Source organism: Esox lucius, chromosome 16, assembly GCF_011004845.1.
Source record: "Esox lucius isolate fEsoLuc1 chromosome 16, fEsoLuc1.pri, whole genome shotgun sequence".
Classification (NCBI taxonomy): domain Eukaryota; kingdom Metazoa; phylum Chordata; class Actinopteri; order Esociformes; family Esocidae; genus Esox; species Esox lucius.
The window spans coordinates 4,573,017-4,588,060 of NC_047584.1; the positions used below are offsets into that span (position 1 = coordinate 4,573,017).

A 15,044-nucleotide genomic window follows, 5' to 3' on the forward strand; every position below is an offset into this window, starting at 1 on the left:
AATTAAACTTTCTAGGGGGTATTGGGCGCAACAGGATGCCATTTGGGCTAATTTCTACATGGGGTTTAGACAATAAGGCACTATGCCACATGCTGTAATTACTTTGTGTACACACATCTGGATTTTGGTTTCCCAGAGGAAGTTAAAACAGAGTCCCACCATTATGAACGTGCAATATGTGGTATGTGCCGGTGAAACACATTGGGGGATGGTTATGGCGCAAAGGGCGTATCATCTTTTTTCCGATGCAGATCCATGTACCACAAATAGACGTGACTATTCTCGTGAGATCTGTTCAAAGTTAATCATTGCCATTGAGATGGATGAGGAGGAAGAAGATTGCTTTTTGGAAATAAAACCGTCTGCTCGAACCAGAAGGATTAGATGTCCCTAAGATATCCTTCCAATCTCTTTGCTCCCGATTATTTTTGCTAGATTCTCCTTCAGCAGTCTTGCTTGTACTCCAATTACAGCAATCTTGCTTTTGTTTGACTAAGTTACAGTTTTGTGTTTAATCTCAGTCCTATCTCCGTCATTTTGAACACAGGGCTGGTATACTGTACATGTTCGGTCCCAGATTTGGAGGGGGGGTGGGGGGGGTCAATGGTGCTAGCATGCATCTGGATTTCATAGCGGCTCAATTTTCTATGCTGACGTGGGGTACGATTGGGATCTGATGAGCTCTGATGGCTGACATGGAAACTGCGTAAATGTCAGTGCCAGAGAAGTATTGGTATTGATCGTCAGGTTCGACCCGAGACAACAGCTGAGCATGGGCTGCAATCTGTCACAATACATGCAGGCTTACAGCATTAATCCACATCAGCTCTTGAAGTACCCATGCTTATGGAGTCTGGCACACCATTCACTATTAATGTGTACAAGGGGTACTCTGGAATGTTTTGATGGTAATGCCTGTTAGATTTTTTTGTTCAGCTTGCTGAATGATGTACAGTTTCAGGCAAATGCTGTTAATTAGCATACCTTGCACTTTACAATGGGGTGCCCTCGAAGACGAGTTCTGTTTTCTTTTCTTTTCACTAGTTCGATGGCCATTTTTACCCTGTAGGCATATTCAACTTACCCCCAGAGTGATAAATTACGCAGTAAACATAAATCACTTGCCTCCAACCGAATTAATTTGAATTTTGAATAATTTAGAGCCCGCTTCTTGGTTCTGTGCAAATGTAAAACAAATACATGTGTGAACAACACTTCAGTTGTCTGTGAAGAAATACTGAATCAGTTTATTGGACTGTATAAGAACCAAATAGTGACCCAATACCCCAAGATCCCTTACTGAACAGTATATTTTGTTTTTGATTGAACTGGGAAAGAGCTGTTTAACTGTCTTAAAACTGCAGTACAAATATTTATAACTTTATTGATAGTTTACATGTACAAGATGTACATTCATATTTTTATGAAACAAAAGTAAAATAACACAAACATTATGGTGAATCATGTTTAGGCATGCTTGCATATGAAATGATAATACTTGTGGTGGGTACAACAAATTCCATGGAGCTTAATAAAATGTAACCATCCCTGAAATGTTTGTAAACTCTGACACGCTACATTTTAGGCAAACAATGCACAACAGCCATACATCTCCAGTTGTAAATGTAACACTTAAAATAACATATAAAAATAAATGCAAAGCCATGTAAAAATGTACACTTGTAGTTCAACTATTTTATAATTTTATAAACTTTCAGATGAAAAATAATAAATAAAAGCACCATGTGTTTAATTTAAAATGGAGACATTGCTAAACTTACTGTCTATGGTGGTTTTTCAACAGAGAAAGTATTGGTAAAACATTGTTCAAGCTAGGCCTGACAAGGATCTACATATTCAGATTGAGATCTGTTTCTCAATGACTCAAAACATTCCCAAAACAATACCCTTTGAATTTACAAATATTCCAAACATGTAACTTGCTAATTGGCGTTTATTTATTTAGGTGGTAGATATTATCTGACATTTTGATTGTAAAATTGCAACTTGAACATGGAAATAAATGCAAGTTGAACAGTTACATGTCTACAGAAAGCACTGCTATAGTTCTGTTGTCCTAATAAGATAAATGCTAACATTTCTTAGAATCTTTGGTAGAATTTGACATGACTGTTTGTCTCATGTCAATTCAATAGATTATAAGTTATTTCAGATCCTAGTTGGTCGGCTGCAGCATCAAAAATGTGCTTAAAGCAGTATTCTATAGCTATGGCTATGTCTACTTGAACAAGTTAGCATAGTTTTCTGACGTGTATAAAACTGTAACCAGTGAATCTCTGGGGGTTATGGCACATGATTGAGGATGAGTTTGCAACATAACATAATATACAATGCTTTAGAAAAACAAAATGGGTCTGTTTGGCAAAGATATTCAACACACCAATTTATCAGTGTCTGAATATTACTAAAAATCGTTTGTTCATCATTAACAACCACTTTTTTTCTTTCTTTTTTTTTTTTTTTACTTTTTCCTATATACAGTATTGCACTTAGACTGCACACAATTGCATTTCAGTTTAACTGATGCTTCATATTTTCAAAATTACAAAAAATTGCAGTTATACCCTTTATCCTTCTAAACATTTCATGAACGTCTCATTTTGATGACATGATAAAAACCCAAATCAGTTCCTATTACCCCCTCATTTAGCAAAGTAGTATCTGCTTGTAGTGGCTTTTGTAAACACCCACATACAAACCTGAAGTGCAAAGAATATCTTCACTTCTATTCCCAAGAAACAGCACGATAAATCAGAGAGAAACAAAAGCAAGAGAGAGAGAATGGGAGGAGAAGAACAACAAAATAGGATTTAGACTTGGACACATTCTCGGCAACACGCGTTAACACTCCCAATCCTTCGAAAGCAGAAAAATGAGGGATTCGATTAGCTTCTTCCTGTCAGTCCACAGTGAAAAGGAAATCAAACCCCAATGACCTTCGACCTTTCGGATGAGGTTATAGTGGGCGGTTTGAATGGCAGTGATACAACAGAGTTGGGGTGGTGTGGGAGTGGGGGGGGGGTTCAGTTACAACATAGAGGCCAGGCTCCATCATAGACCTGCATTCCTCCAATAGAACGCATGCACTGGGCGTCGGCAGGAAACAACACAGTGGTTACACAGCAAAAACGGCCATATTTTTTTTTCTCTTTTTTTGATTTTGTCTTTTATACGTGTTAAGTTGAGAGCAAGTCCACTGCCTCGCTGTCTCAGTGCTTTTTCCCCGCACACGCAACAGTCTGTAAATTCAACGTGAAAGCATCATTGAGGCTCAAGTATTTGGCCCTGCTTGCCTGCTTTGCCAGTTTGCTTTGTTCTAAAGTCTCCCGGTCTGGCCTGGTTTGGCCTGGCCCTGGCTCTCAGCTCAGACAGACATCCACATGTGTTTGTACGGTCCTGGACTTGTGATGTGTGCCTGGAGTGGACTGAGCCACTGGCCCCGCAGAAGTCCTGCCTGTTGGGCAAAAAGTAAAATGGTGATTTCATTGGTATTTAATTACCGTTCTCTCTACAAGTGGTTGTTTTGGCAGCTGGTTTTGTGACAATTTTCTCGCTCCCCAACTTCTTTCTCCTCCTCCTTCTCCTCCACTCATCCTCTCCCCTCTCCCTCTGTCTTTCTCTCTCTGTGTCTCTCTCTCTCTGTCTCTCTCAGTGTTTATTTTATTTTGTTTTGTTTTAGCTGTGAGTGTCAGACCCGATCACAGGGCTCAGTCTTGTGTGAGAAGCGGGTAATTATGAGGGCCGTGGGGCCAGCGGAGGGGAAACCCGGTGGGGTCAGAGACCCAGCGCCTCGGCGTGTTTTCTTGCCTTGAGTCGGAGGTCGGCGATGCTAGAGTTCTTGCTGTTGCTCTTGGCAGCCGCCGCCACGGCCGCTGCTGCTGACGCAGAATCCGCAAGTGAGGCGATTGGTAGTCCGAAGGGTGGGGGCGGGAACATCAGGTACGGTGCGTGCGCCGCCAGGTGAGGGTGCAGGTGAGGGTGAGAGTGAGCCACGCCCTCCAACTGGAGCTGAGCCTGGACCTGCGGGAACAACCAAAAGCAAACCCTGGGTTAGTGAGTCCCTCCCAGCCCTCAGGCTGCTTGCGTGTGTATGAGGAGAGCTGAGGGTTTAAGTTTCACAGTTTGACACTATTAAATTCCCCTTCAAGTTCTACCCCCTCAAAGCGGTTGCTTACTGTGTGTTTTCTAAGAAAATAGTTAGGAACTGCACTCTGAGCCTTTCAAAAAAAATTCATGTCAGCTATTCTTATAGTTAATGAATCATACATAACTTCACAGACACCATGTCCAATTTAACAGCCTGAAATCAAAGTCTTTCCAAGACCCTGAACAGATTTGTTTAATTCACCCCGAGAAGCTCTCCTACCCCTGGAAATATGCAACAGCGTGTTATCCTGACTATGGATTCAATTGCATAAATAATTTTTCACCCAAAAAATATGCATGTATTTAGACTTATAAATATTTATCCTGAGCGAAGGGAAAGCGAAACTCATAAGTACCATAGAATATCAATTTGCACATTCTTGGCAATTATTTTATGAAGAGCAGGTAAAAAAAATTCGACGTCCCTGTACTTCAGAGGTGCCTCTTGCCAATTCTCATGTGTTTCAAACGCCACAGGAAGCACGGAGAAAAGGGGAGAGTCTTGCGCTTTCTCATCCAACTCAAATAGCACTTCATTTAAGCAACGCATGGTCAACGGTTTAAGAGAGCTAAATGTTTCAACCAATTATTCATTTTGCGCTATATCCACGTTGTCTATAACGTGGAAAATGAAGGAAAGTAAACTTGTTAAGTGCTTGAGAGAATTCATATAAACCTCATAATATGCTTCCTTGGATGGTATTTAATTTCGTTTTGCTGACCAGTATGCTCTCACAGGAGTAGTCTAATGATAGAAGCCACAGCAAAAATTCACACAAGCCTCCGTCATATTTTCTTTCCCTCTGTCTCTAACAGTCAGTTAGCAAACACTCGATATATGCCCGATTCAAGATATATAGGTACTAACTCGTTATAAGGCATCTAATAATCCTCAGAAAACGGGTCTTTCTCCAACTGTAGAAGTTACGTGCTGTCCGTGATTAGCAGAAGGGAGACCCTCTTTGAGAAGAAATATCTTAGCGTGTTGTGGTATGTTTGTAGAACAGATCACTGAAGGTACTGAGCGCGTGCTTGTATGCCTTTCTCTGCCGTCCCCAGCACAACAGGTGGCAGACATTTGGCTTGTGCGCTCGCGCGTGCCTGTGTGTGTGTGTGTGTGTGTGTGTGTGTGTGTGTGTGTGTGTGTGTGTGTGTGTGTGTGTGTGTGTGTGTGGCCCATTGTGTGCGGCCATGTAGAAACGCAAGTTTGTTTGAGCGCATGCATACAGTATGCCGGCGCGGGTGCGTTTGTGTGTGCAGATGTTTGCGTGCCTGTCTGCATGCATAAGTGTGTCTGTTTGCATTGAGCCTCGTGCCTGTCTGTCTTTTGTCTTAGGCCTGATAGAGCTAGTGCTCCTCTCTAAGTATTCAGGCCTCATGGCTCCCTCCCTGCCAATGCAGCTCACCGCCAATATCCATCAGAGTCCACTCCAGCCTATGCTTTCATCCTCTCTTTAATGTGCTAGCGTTGCTGCAGTGTTGGCTTAATTAGGCCAGAACTCTCTCTAGGGTGAGGCAGACAACTCTGCAAAAACCTACAAAGGTCAAATGTCAATTCAACAGCGAGTTTATGCGATAGCACCTCTCTCAACGCAACCCAAAGGTGAAAGGTGCTCCAGGGTTGAGTTGGGCAATACCCCCCCCCCCCCCACACACACACACACACACACTCAGCTCTCTTGACTTCCAATTGCCACTGTAGCCTTTGTAAATCTGTTTATAACAATGTATATGTTTGTGAAGCGCAACAGTAAATGCACATTTCATATATCTCAGATTTAGAGATGATCGATATATGTTTATATTTTGGTGCCTGATATCAGCTACCCCATCAGCTACCCCATCTATATCAGCAGATCTCTACATGGGGTTCCAGGTCGCCAAGGGGGACTCAGACAGATGCCAGTAGGGTCTTGAAATGACAAGGAATATCATGAAGAAAAACATCGACATAGCTGTTTTACTAAATAAAAAATCCCCATTGCACTTCAAATACATTGCCCTACAAAAGTATTCAAACCTGACTAATCCTCTCATATTAATGAATTACAAATGGTACATTGAAAGTTTGTCCTGCTATATAATTTATTGTAAAACACTGAAATTGAAACTTCATTTTTGTAATTTGTTTAATGTTGGGACATATTTGTGAGACAAATAAACTAAACTGTGTTGCTTGCATAAGTATTCAACCCCCCACATTAACATTTGGTATGGAAACCTGCAATAACCAGTAGAGTGATAGGTAGAGTGATTTTTGCCCCGTTTTGGCAGATTTTCTCCATATTGTTCGCATTGGTTGGACGACACTTGTGGACTGCAATTTTTAAATAGTCTCAGATTCTCAATGGGATTCAAATCAGAACTTTGATTCAAAAGTCATAGAAAATTCACCTTTTTGTTTGTGAGCCACTCCAATATTGCTTTGGCTTGGTACTTGGCATCATTGTCCTGCTGAATGTTGAATTTCCTCGAAAGTTTTTCTCCATTAATTCTTCCTTCAAATTTTATAAGATGCTCTGTGCTTACTGATAAGAATCACCACTGCATGATGCTGCCACCAACATACTTCAATGTAGGGATGGTTTGTCTTGAGACGTGGTCTGTGTTATGTTAGTGCCACGCATAGTACTTTGAGTTTAGGCCAGAAATCTGTCTAATCTGACCTGTATCCACTCTTATACCTTCTGGCAAACTTCAGACATGCTTCAGGTGGTACTTTTTGAGTACCATCTTGCCTCCCTCACATAAAAGTCAGTGGGATGAAGTTATCTTGATATGGTTGGCTGGCACACCATTGCTCTAATCCCAGCCATTGAGCTCTGTAGTTCCTGTAAAGTGATTGTTGGCCTCTGTGGTTTCACTCACAAGTCTCCTTCTTTGAACACTAAATTTTGATGGAAAGCCTATTCTTGGCAGTGCCTGGGTTGAATGATTCAGGTTCCAATTCCTCATTATTGATCCTATTGGGCTCACTGGGTTGTCCAAAAACTTGAGTATTATTTTATACACTTTACATAATCCATCCATGCATTTGTATGATTTTATCTTCTGGAAAAGTGTTATTTAGTCATTATTGTAATGTAGCAACCTGACCAATCATGCTTCAATAGTGTTCTCATCCAGAAAATCGGTCAATTGTAATGCAATTGTTTCTTTCATCTGTGTTTGGAGCTTCCACAGCACAGGGGCTGAATACTTATCCAATAAACATATTTCAGTTTTATATTATTTTCGTAAATATTTTCTTACATAAAACCAACGTCTCTTTGTACAGTCATGTATAAGGTTTGTGTTAATAACACATAAAACAGAACGAAATGTCAATGTACCACTTGTAATTCAGTTTTATGAGAGGGGTTTTGGATAATTTTGCAAAGCACTCCAAATAAAATAACCGCTCAATCGAATAATATCCATTATTTCTTGCTCTGAAACATCTGCCATTAACAACGTAAGATATTGTCTCGCAACTTTCAAGCGACCATTTCATTTCTCTGCCCAGGGATGCCTACTAAAATGTTTTAACATTGAATTGTCTCTTGAATAAAAGAATAGACAAGTTGAATGAATAGACAGCCCTGAAAACTAAATGTAGGACCTGACTAACCCTTAAGGATGACATGCGTGTTACCTTGTCAAAGATCTCTTCAGCATTGAACAGAATATTTCCAGAAGCCAGCAGAGTGAGCAGTTTTTTTTTATAGTCTAAAATTACGGATTTATTTACATGTTTCTTCAAAATGTAATAAACAAAATTAATGCATGTACTTTTGTAATAATTTGTGCGAAAACAAAACAAGGAAGGTGTAGTATCTCATGTAAGGGGGTCTTCAAGTATTGGACCCCATAGGACCACCTTTGGGGCAACAAGTTTTGAACCAATGATTTGCATGACAAAACTTGTCGGGAAAGTACACTAACTTTAAAGCCGCATCAAACCTCTCCACACGTTAAATCGTTTAGAGACTTTTGGAGGTTGAATATTGACATTTGCTTGTACACAATCCATCGTACGTGAGTTTCTAAAGTAACTAATTCAAATGATTTATGTCATGAATAAGCGAACGATGTAGGCCTACCTGTTGAAAAGGCATCCGTAGAGCCCCCATGTTGACGTAGGGAGCTACTCTGCATGCGTCCAGATGACTGGCAGTGCCCAGAATGACACCTGGAAAGTAGGAAGAAGTGTCTGTCAGACAGCGAGACCGTTATGTTTGATTATAAGTCTGAAATGGTTGGTCAGAATTACAAGATTGACATTGCACACATGATTAATTGAAAATAATAGAATATGAACGTGAACAGTTTGGTGCGCATATAATTATTTTAGGAAGTGAGCATGATAAAGCCATAGTTGTAAACATTTTAGAATACTTGTCATGCAATAAACATGTTCAATTGTATGATTAAGCGTTATGATTAGTATAACTTAAACATGACAAAATTATAATGTATATTAACAGGCTAGTGAAATCGAATTTACCTTTATGCATCTGATTTTCTTGTTTCCGACATTTCGCTCTTCTGTTTTGAAACCAAACCTAAAAATGAAAATGTAAACCAAGAATGAGGGCATTGTATGATATCGATGATGACACGTTCCTGCTCATGAAAGTACTGTGGCTTAATTGTTTTTTCATTATGACTTCTGACTGTCTACCATTATAGCTCAAGTATGCTAGGCCAATAATAGAATATCGGCTCAAAATATAGAGAGAACAATATTTTGTCGAAGGGTTACTTATATAGGCCTATAATGGGAAAAAACTAAAAGGTCACACTGTAAATTACCCGGCCTAATAAGCACTTTGCTCCCAGGTTGAAGCGTAGCCTATTGTTAATTATTATCAACCTAATTTTCCTCCATGAATCCATTATCTCCTCTCCCCTCCGACCCCAACGATGATGATCATTTACAGTAGCCGGATTAGCGATTAGAAGACCACAAAGGGCGCTGTCTAATTAGTGAAGGTGCCGCAGCCATTTTACAGTTTGAACATGGTTAATTAAAGGCATGTGAAAGTAATAATATGTTTGTCGATATTGTCGACCTAGGCATTATTGACATACTTTGCCCAAAGATTATTTACCCCATCAAACTCATATTGGAAACAGATGTTGTGTATAGAATATATTTAGGATTAGGCTCAACCAAATGGCATGTTATTATTAGTATTTTTTATGGTTGCTATTACACGATATAGCTTGGCACAGCCTATGTAATTATTCTTAGTGGCGCATTATATTATTTAATTGTATTTCATTATATTTCATTAATATACGTTCGAATCACAGCTGTGGTCTCTCAAAGAGCTGTACACAAATAAGGCAAAGATTTTACAGCTCAAGATCAATTCAAATTATGTGCCAGAATGCTAAGCAAAGTGAACTACACTGGTTGCGACAGTTATTTCTTCATTAGGACCACTCAATGATCCGCTTCACAAACATCCTAATCTCATTTCCGTTTGATTTTTATTAGAGACAGTGAATAATGACATTTAATTTAGCTCTGCACCAGAAACCCAAATATATTAGTTGTAATTGAATTACTGCACGCTCTTCACCAAGCTCTCATAACTTTCCATTAGATTCCTGACAGCTGCGTGCGACGTGGGGCTTCTGTTCCTAAGTGCAGGTTCTATCTACCACTTGCCTTACAATTTACTTACGATAGATTTGGGGTTTCAAATCGAAAACTGCTCCCCACTAACAGAAGCTGCGACAAGGCTTTTAACCGTGTGTGATTGGAGCCCTCGCCGCCCATTTCCATGTAGTCAATGTGCGTGAATAGTGTGGGCTGTTGTTGTAAATATTGAGTAAACATTTGGAGCATTGCGTTTTACCAGTTAAATGCTAACCTGACTTAATACAATTTGATTTTGGCACTGTTTAAAGTTACTTTTTTATGTCACGCTTGCAAGCTGTCACGCGCTGTAGACTTCTAATATTACTTATTCCTCCGATTAGATCTCAGAACATGAGGTGTCCTACCGACTGAGTTGCAGCAGAATTGAATTACTTCTAATCCATTTTTATGGGAACAGTATATCAAGCCAATGGCAGATATTACAAAGACAACGCAGAGAGAAATGAGGTGACTGACATACGACGATGTCCCCTGAAGCACTCCTACAATCTCTTCATTAATTTTAATGATGTGGTAAAATCTCCGAAGCACCTAAGCAACTTTTCTTCGCCAGTAATCTGCCAGGAGAGAGAAGACGGATTTAAATTCACCCAATACCACTTTGTCAACTGCGGATGCCTCAAAGGCTATGAGCGTCTTTTTATTTGCTTTAAAGTTACAGCATTTCAGTAATGTTCAAGATAAAATATAAAGATAAATATCAATGTCATGACATGCATTTGCTTGCTAGTTAACTGGATATAATTTTACTGCAAATGAATGTATAAAATAACCTTCATTATTATTGTTACTTTTTTCTCACTGTTATAATGGAATTGAAATTCACCAAATGTGAATTTAGAAATTGTGTTAACATTGTTCAAATAGTTTCGTGAGATCAATCTGTGTAATAATTTTCAAATACATTAACTCGTGTGGCTTTCTACAATGTCGAGACAATCATATCCGCAGAGTTTTGTTATATAGGCTATTGCATGATATGTTTGTCTCATTGCATCATAAAAAACAGCTCACCACGTTTTCACTGCAGTGTACCCGGTGTAGGCCTCGAGAACAGTCAGGGTGGACCAAAAGCATATTAGGCCTATGTAGCGACATAAAAAAATAACAAGTAGCCTTTAACATTTTAGCAAGTGGGTGACTATATTATATAAACACGTGTCCTATGCCTCAACGCTAAGTTATTGAGGCTATATTTTAAAATGACTTTTAATATTTTTCACGAAATGTATTATTGAAAATAAACGTAATTTAATATATGCCTATATGGTGTTTCGTGATCATTCTACCTTAAACCTGTCATGAAATTATTTTATATGTTTCAAAATAAAATCAATGTTAATGTATATATGTATGTGTGTGTATGTGTGTGTGTGTATATATATATATATATATATATATATATATATATATATATATATATATATATATATATATATATATATATATATATATATATATATATACACACACACATTAATAGTATAATATATAGAAAAACAGTTCATACATTTGTAGGCTATAAACTATTTGAATAGACACATTTAAGTCCACTAATGGTTTGTTGGCTATAACCTTGATAGGGTTGGCCCGGTATCGTTTTACTACAACGTGTTTTATTTGTTGCCATAAAAGTACATCATTCCCGATCTAGGCCCTACATCTATCCCCATCCATCTTATTCTGCAGTGCAAATTACAGTAATCTTCCTGCGTCACCACCTATGACCCCGGATCTTATCACTGGACGAGTCAATCTGGAAACTCTCGAGCCTTTTTTCAAACAAGTTCAGAAGGAGCCTAGGCGCTTTGCGTTTTTAAGCGCAAACCTTAATGAACACGTTTTGTACAGACAGTTCATACAATTTACATGCAAGCCTTTCTAGAGTTTGGTCCCCAAGCGTGTGGTTTTTTCGTTCAGGAGATGGAGATTTGTTATTACCTGAACTCGCGCCTCTGACAGTCCCAGCCTCTGGCTCAGCTCTTCCCGCATAAAGGCGTCGGGATAATGCGTTTCGTCGAACAAGCGCTCCAGCTCGTTGAGCTGTTCCAGGGTAAAGTTTGTTCTGCTTCGCCGCTGCTTCAGTTTGCTCTGTGCATCTTCGTCCTCAGACTTCACGTCCTCTTTTTTCTCTTTACACTCATATATCCCTGCGTAAACATACATAGCGTTTTCAAAATACGTACATCTTCAGACTTAACACACCTGCATGCTCATGCGAACACCCGAGTCTATAGGCTGCATTTATTTGTTGGGATATATCTAGAATTTGTCATTGTAACTTGAGAGAGAATATAACGTTTCACAAGTTCGGTCACCATCTACCTTGAAATACAGGCCTTCAAAATTATGAACAGGCAGTATTGCATCATTAGTTTGCAATAGCTAATGAAAATGATTACACGCACGCACATACGCACACACGATATACTATGGGTTACCACGACTATAAAGGTCTAATTTACTAAACCGTAGGTCTAGGCCTTGACCTAGGCCGCAAATGGCATTTTCATGGGAATGAATACCAACCAAAAAACATTTTTTTTTTCTTGAAGAAATGACCGTGAAACAAAACATCAACATTTGGCATCCCCATGTTATTATTCATTGTTATAAAAAATAACTATAACTATAAGCCGAAATATTATTGGGAGACTTGTTTTGACCAAATACAGTACATTGTGAAATACTTTAAAATAGCATGAGTTATTATTTGGTTCTGTACCTTAACTACGATTTATGTCATTAAAATTATTTCTATGAAATGAAAGACCCAATGTGATCACTGGCCAAAAGGGCTATTTATAGACTGCAATTGTACAAACATCTTTGCATGCCGTTATTGGAAAATACCAAAATGTCATTGTTGGCGGGCGTATTTTTAGTAGCCGGGTCAAAATAGTAGGCCTAGGCTAGGATAATAGTCTCGGTTGCTTCCATAATTTCAATCTCTACCTATCATACACAAAATTATTAAAAAAACAAAACATTTACACCACAATTGGTCGTTATAAACCTGGTATAAAACTTAGTGTATAAATGTAAATACATACAATTATTTGTCAATATTTCACAGGGTAATAATGAGCATAAATAACCTACAGTTATACATGTTTTAGGTTCTGAACATTATTTTTCGGGATAAGGTATTGATATGTTAATATAACTATCCTTAACATATGTGTGGTCTAATGGATTGCATTTTCATCCTTAGACAGACCTATTGTGAGATAAACAATAAGGTTTTGTAAAATGTAATATACCCTATTAGGCTATATGCTACATTAAAAGAGAATTCAACCAACTTATAGGTTCACGGGCTAATTTTGTGTACGAAGTTACTTGTATCTGTTATGCCAATTAAAATGCAAGCAAGAAACACTTTTACATATGAACAGTCTATGGATATATGTATGTATCTATGGATATATATATATATATACATATACATATATACATACATATAGTTCAATGAACGACAGTTTCAAATGAGTATGTTAGGCTACTGCATGCTGACTGGCAGAATTGAAAGTATCACTTCATTGTGCCGCGGAAACATCGAATAAGGCCTATAATTATGAATCTAATCGTGATCAATCCCAATCCATTCATTCATATAATTTGTCAATACAATTATCAACAGCAGTTAGAGAATAATGCTAGGTTATTATATGAATGAATGTGATTATGTGGGCTAAATTGGTTTGGACTGCTTTCACAGCAGAACAGACGCCAATAGGCTATAATGTTTCAAATAACTTGCAAACTGAAATAATCAAATTTTTTGGTAGTTTTGTCCTGTTCTGTTCTTTCAACACCATGCATTCATGTTTAGAATCGACGTGGTTGGCGCACCAAAAATAATCGCAAAAAACAAGGGCTTGGTTCCCTGTAGGAATGCACTCCATACTACTCGAGCGGATGAATAAAAACGTACCTTCCGTGGACCTGGAAACGTTAAACTCCTTGAGCTTTTCTTTCTCTAGCTCTACATGCTCCTTGAATAGATGCACCGGACAGTGGCTGCTGCCCTCCGTTATGTCCTGTAGACTTGTCTCGGAGTTCCCCAGCTCCCTAGCCCGCGCCAAGCCACTCTCCAAAACTTCCCTGTACGTGATACTCTCCTTACTGCTCTCCTTGGTTTTCTGGTCGAAAGATTTCGAGACGAACGCCGTAAGTTCTTCCATGGCCGTTCAGTGGTCCTGAGCACGGAAATCCACTTAAAAAATACCTATAACGTTAGCAGTCTGCTCTTCACGCGCTCTGTTGTAAAAAGCGGCGGTATTGGGGGTGGAGAAGAGGTGAGATCACTCCTGCTGTTATGACTGTGTTTTTGAGAGCACACTATTTATACATGGCTACCTCAGCCCAGCCCCCATCTCTGTCTTGAGCAATTATGGTCTCTTCGACTTGTCTGAATTCAACTTTCAACAGCTTTTCCAGAAATCAATGCTTCGACAAAGACAGCTAATTCAATTATGGTCATTAAAATGCCTTAGGTGCCTAATGGTAAAACGCGTGTAGATCTGAACTTAATTAATTCGGTGATCATTTCGTTAACGTGATCATGAAATATGAATACGGAGTGGCTGGATTTCGTCCTTCTCATGTGGCTATTTGTTTGAGCTGACAAGAAGAAACAAGAAGAGTAAACGTGCATAAGTGGTCTTAAAACACAAATCTATTTAAACAAACACCCAGAATGATAAAATAGTACAAGCCAACGCTACTGCTATCTAAAAATCAGTAAAACAACATTGTCCGGCAATTGGCTAGGCATTTGTCTTCGCTAATGTCTATAACGGTGTTCCATGAGTAACCTGGAATTATTCATACCATGCATAGAGCTCTAGCTTTGCTAAGTATGAAGTCTAAATGTAATTTTTTTTTACAGGTAAGCCTAATCAGGTAAAAAAAAAATATAGGACCCAAAATAGGACTCAATCCACATATTTTCTAAGATTGTTGGCTTGTTTAGTTTGAATCATTATTTAAAGGACGAATGGCATTTACGATAAATGATTTCCGATAGGCGACTGGCTTTAGAAGTTTCAATATTATAAAGTTAGGCTGCATTAAAATACCATATTCCATAGACATTTATTAAATAATTTTGTATTAACATGCACCTATTACAAGTTTTGGGGAGAAAAAATAGAGGTATCTATGTCTAATCCTACTCAACAAATCTGTGAATATAGTCCTTATAAATTGGTTTGTTCGA

At 38.7% G+C, this 15,044-nt stretch overlaps 1 protein-coding gene across 3 annotated transcripts; it reads right to left on the minus strand.

Moving 5' to 3' along the window:
- Positions 1 to 1,366: 1,366 nt before the first annotated feature.
- Positions 1,367 to 14,126, minus strand: shox (short stature homeobox). 3 transcript variants are annotated; one of them, XM_010901390.5, is made up of 6 exons: positions 13,758 to 14,126; positions 11,762 to 11,970; positions 8,654 to 8,711; positions 8,250 to 8,338; positions 3,829 to 4,041; positions 1,367 to 3,475 (listed from the first exon to the last, which is right to left on the minus strand). In XM_010901390.5, exons 1-6 carry the CDS (start codon positions 14,005 to 14,007, stop codon positions 3,386 to 3,388), a joined length of 909 nt encoding a protein of 302 aa, XP_010899692.1. In that variant the 5' UTR covers positions 14,008 to 14,126; the 3' UTR covers positions 1,367 to 3,385. The 3 variants fall into 3 exon arrangements, with proteins under 3 accessions (XP_010899692.1, XP_010899691.1, XP_010899693.1); XM_010901389.5 differs by having other exon boundaries at positions 8,250 to 8,359; XM_010901391.3 differs by having other exon boundaries at positions 3,386 to 4,041; positions 8,250 to 8,359.
- Positions 14,127 to 15,044: the final 918 nt, after the last annotated feature.

Coding starts and splice junctions, on each gene's coding strand:
- shox (XM_010901389.5), bottom strand. CDS start 14,007: ATGGAAGAACTTACGGCGTTCGTCTCGAAATCTTTCGACCAGAAAACC. Junction 8,360..8,653: donor AGAAAATCAGATGCATAAAG/GTAAATTCGATT, acceptor GCTGTCTGACAG/ACACTTCTTCCTACTTTCCA. Junction 4,042..8,249: donor TACGGATGCCTTTTCAACAG/GTAGGCCTACAT, acceptor TTGTTCCCGCAG/GTCCAGGCTCAGCTCCAGTT.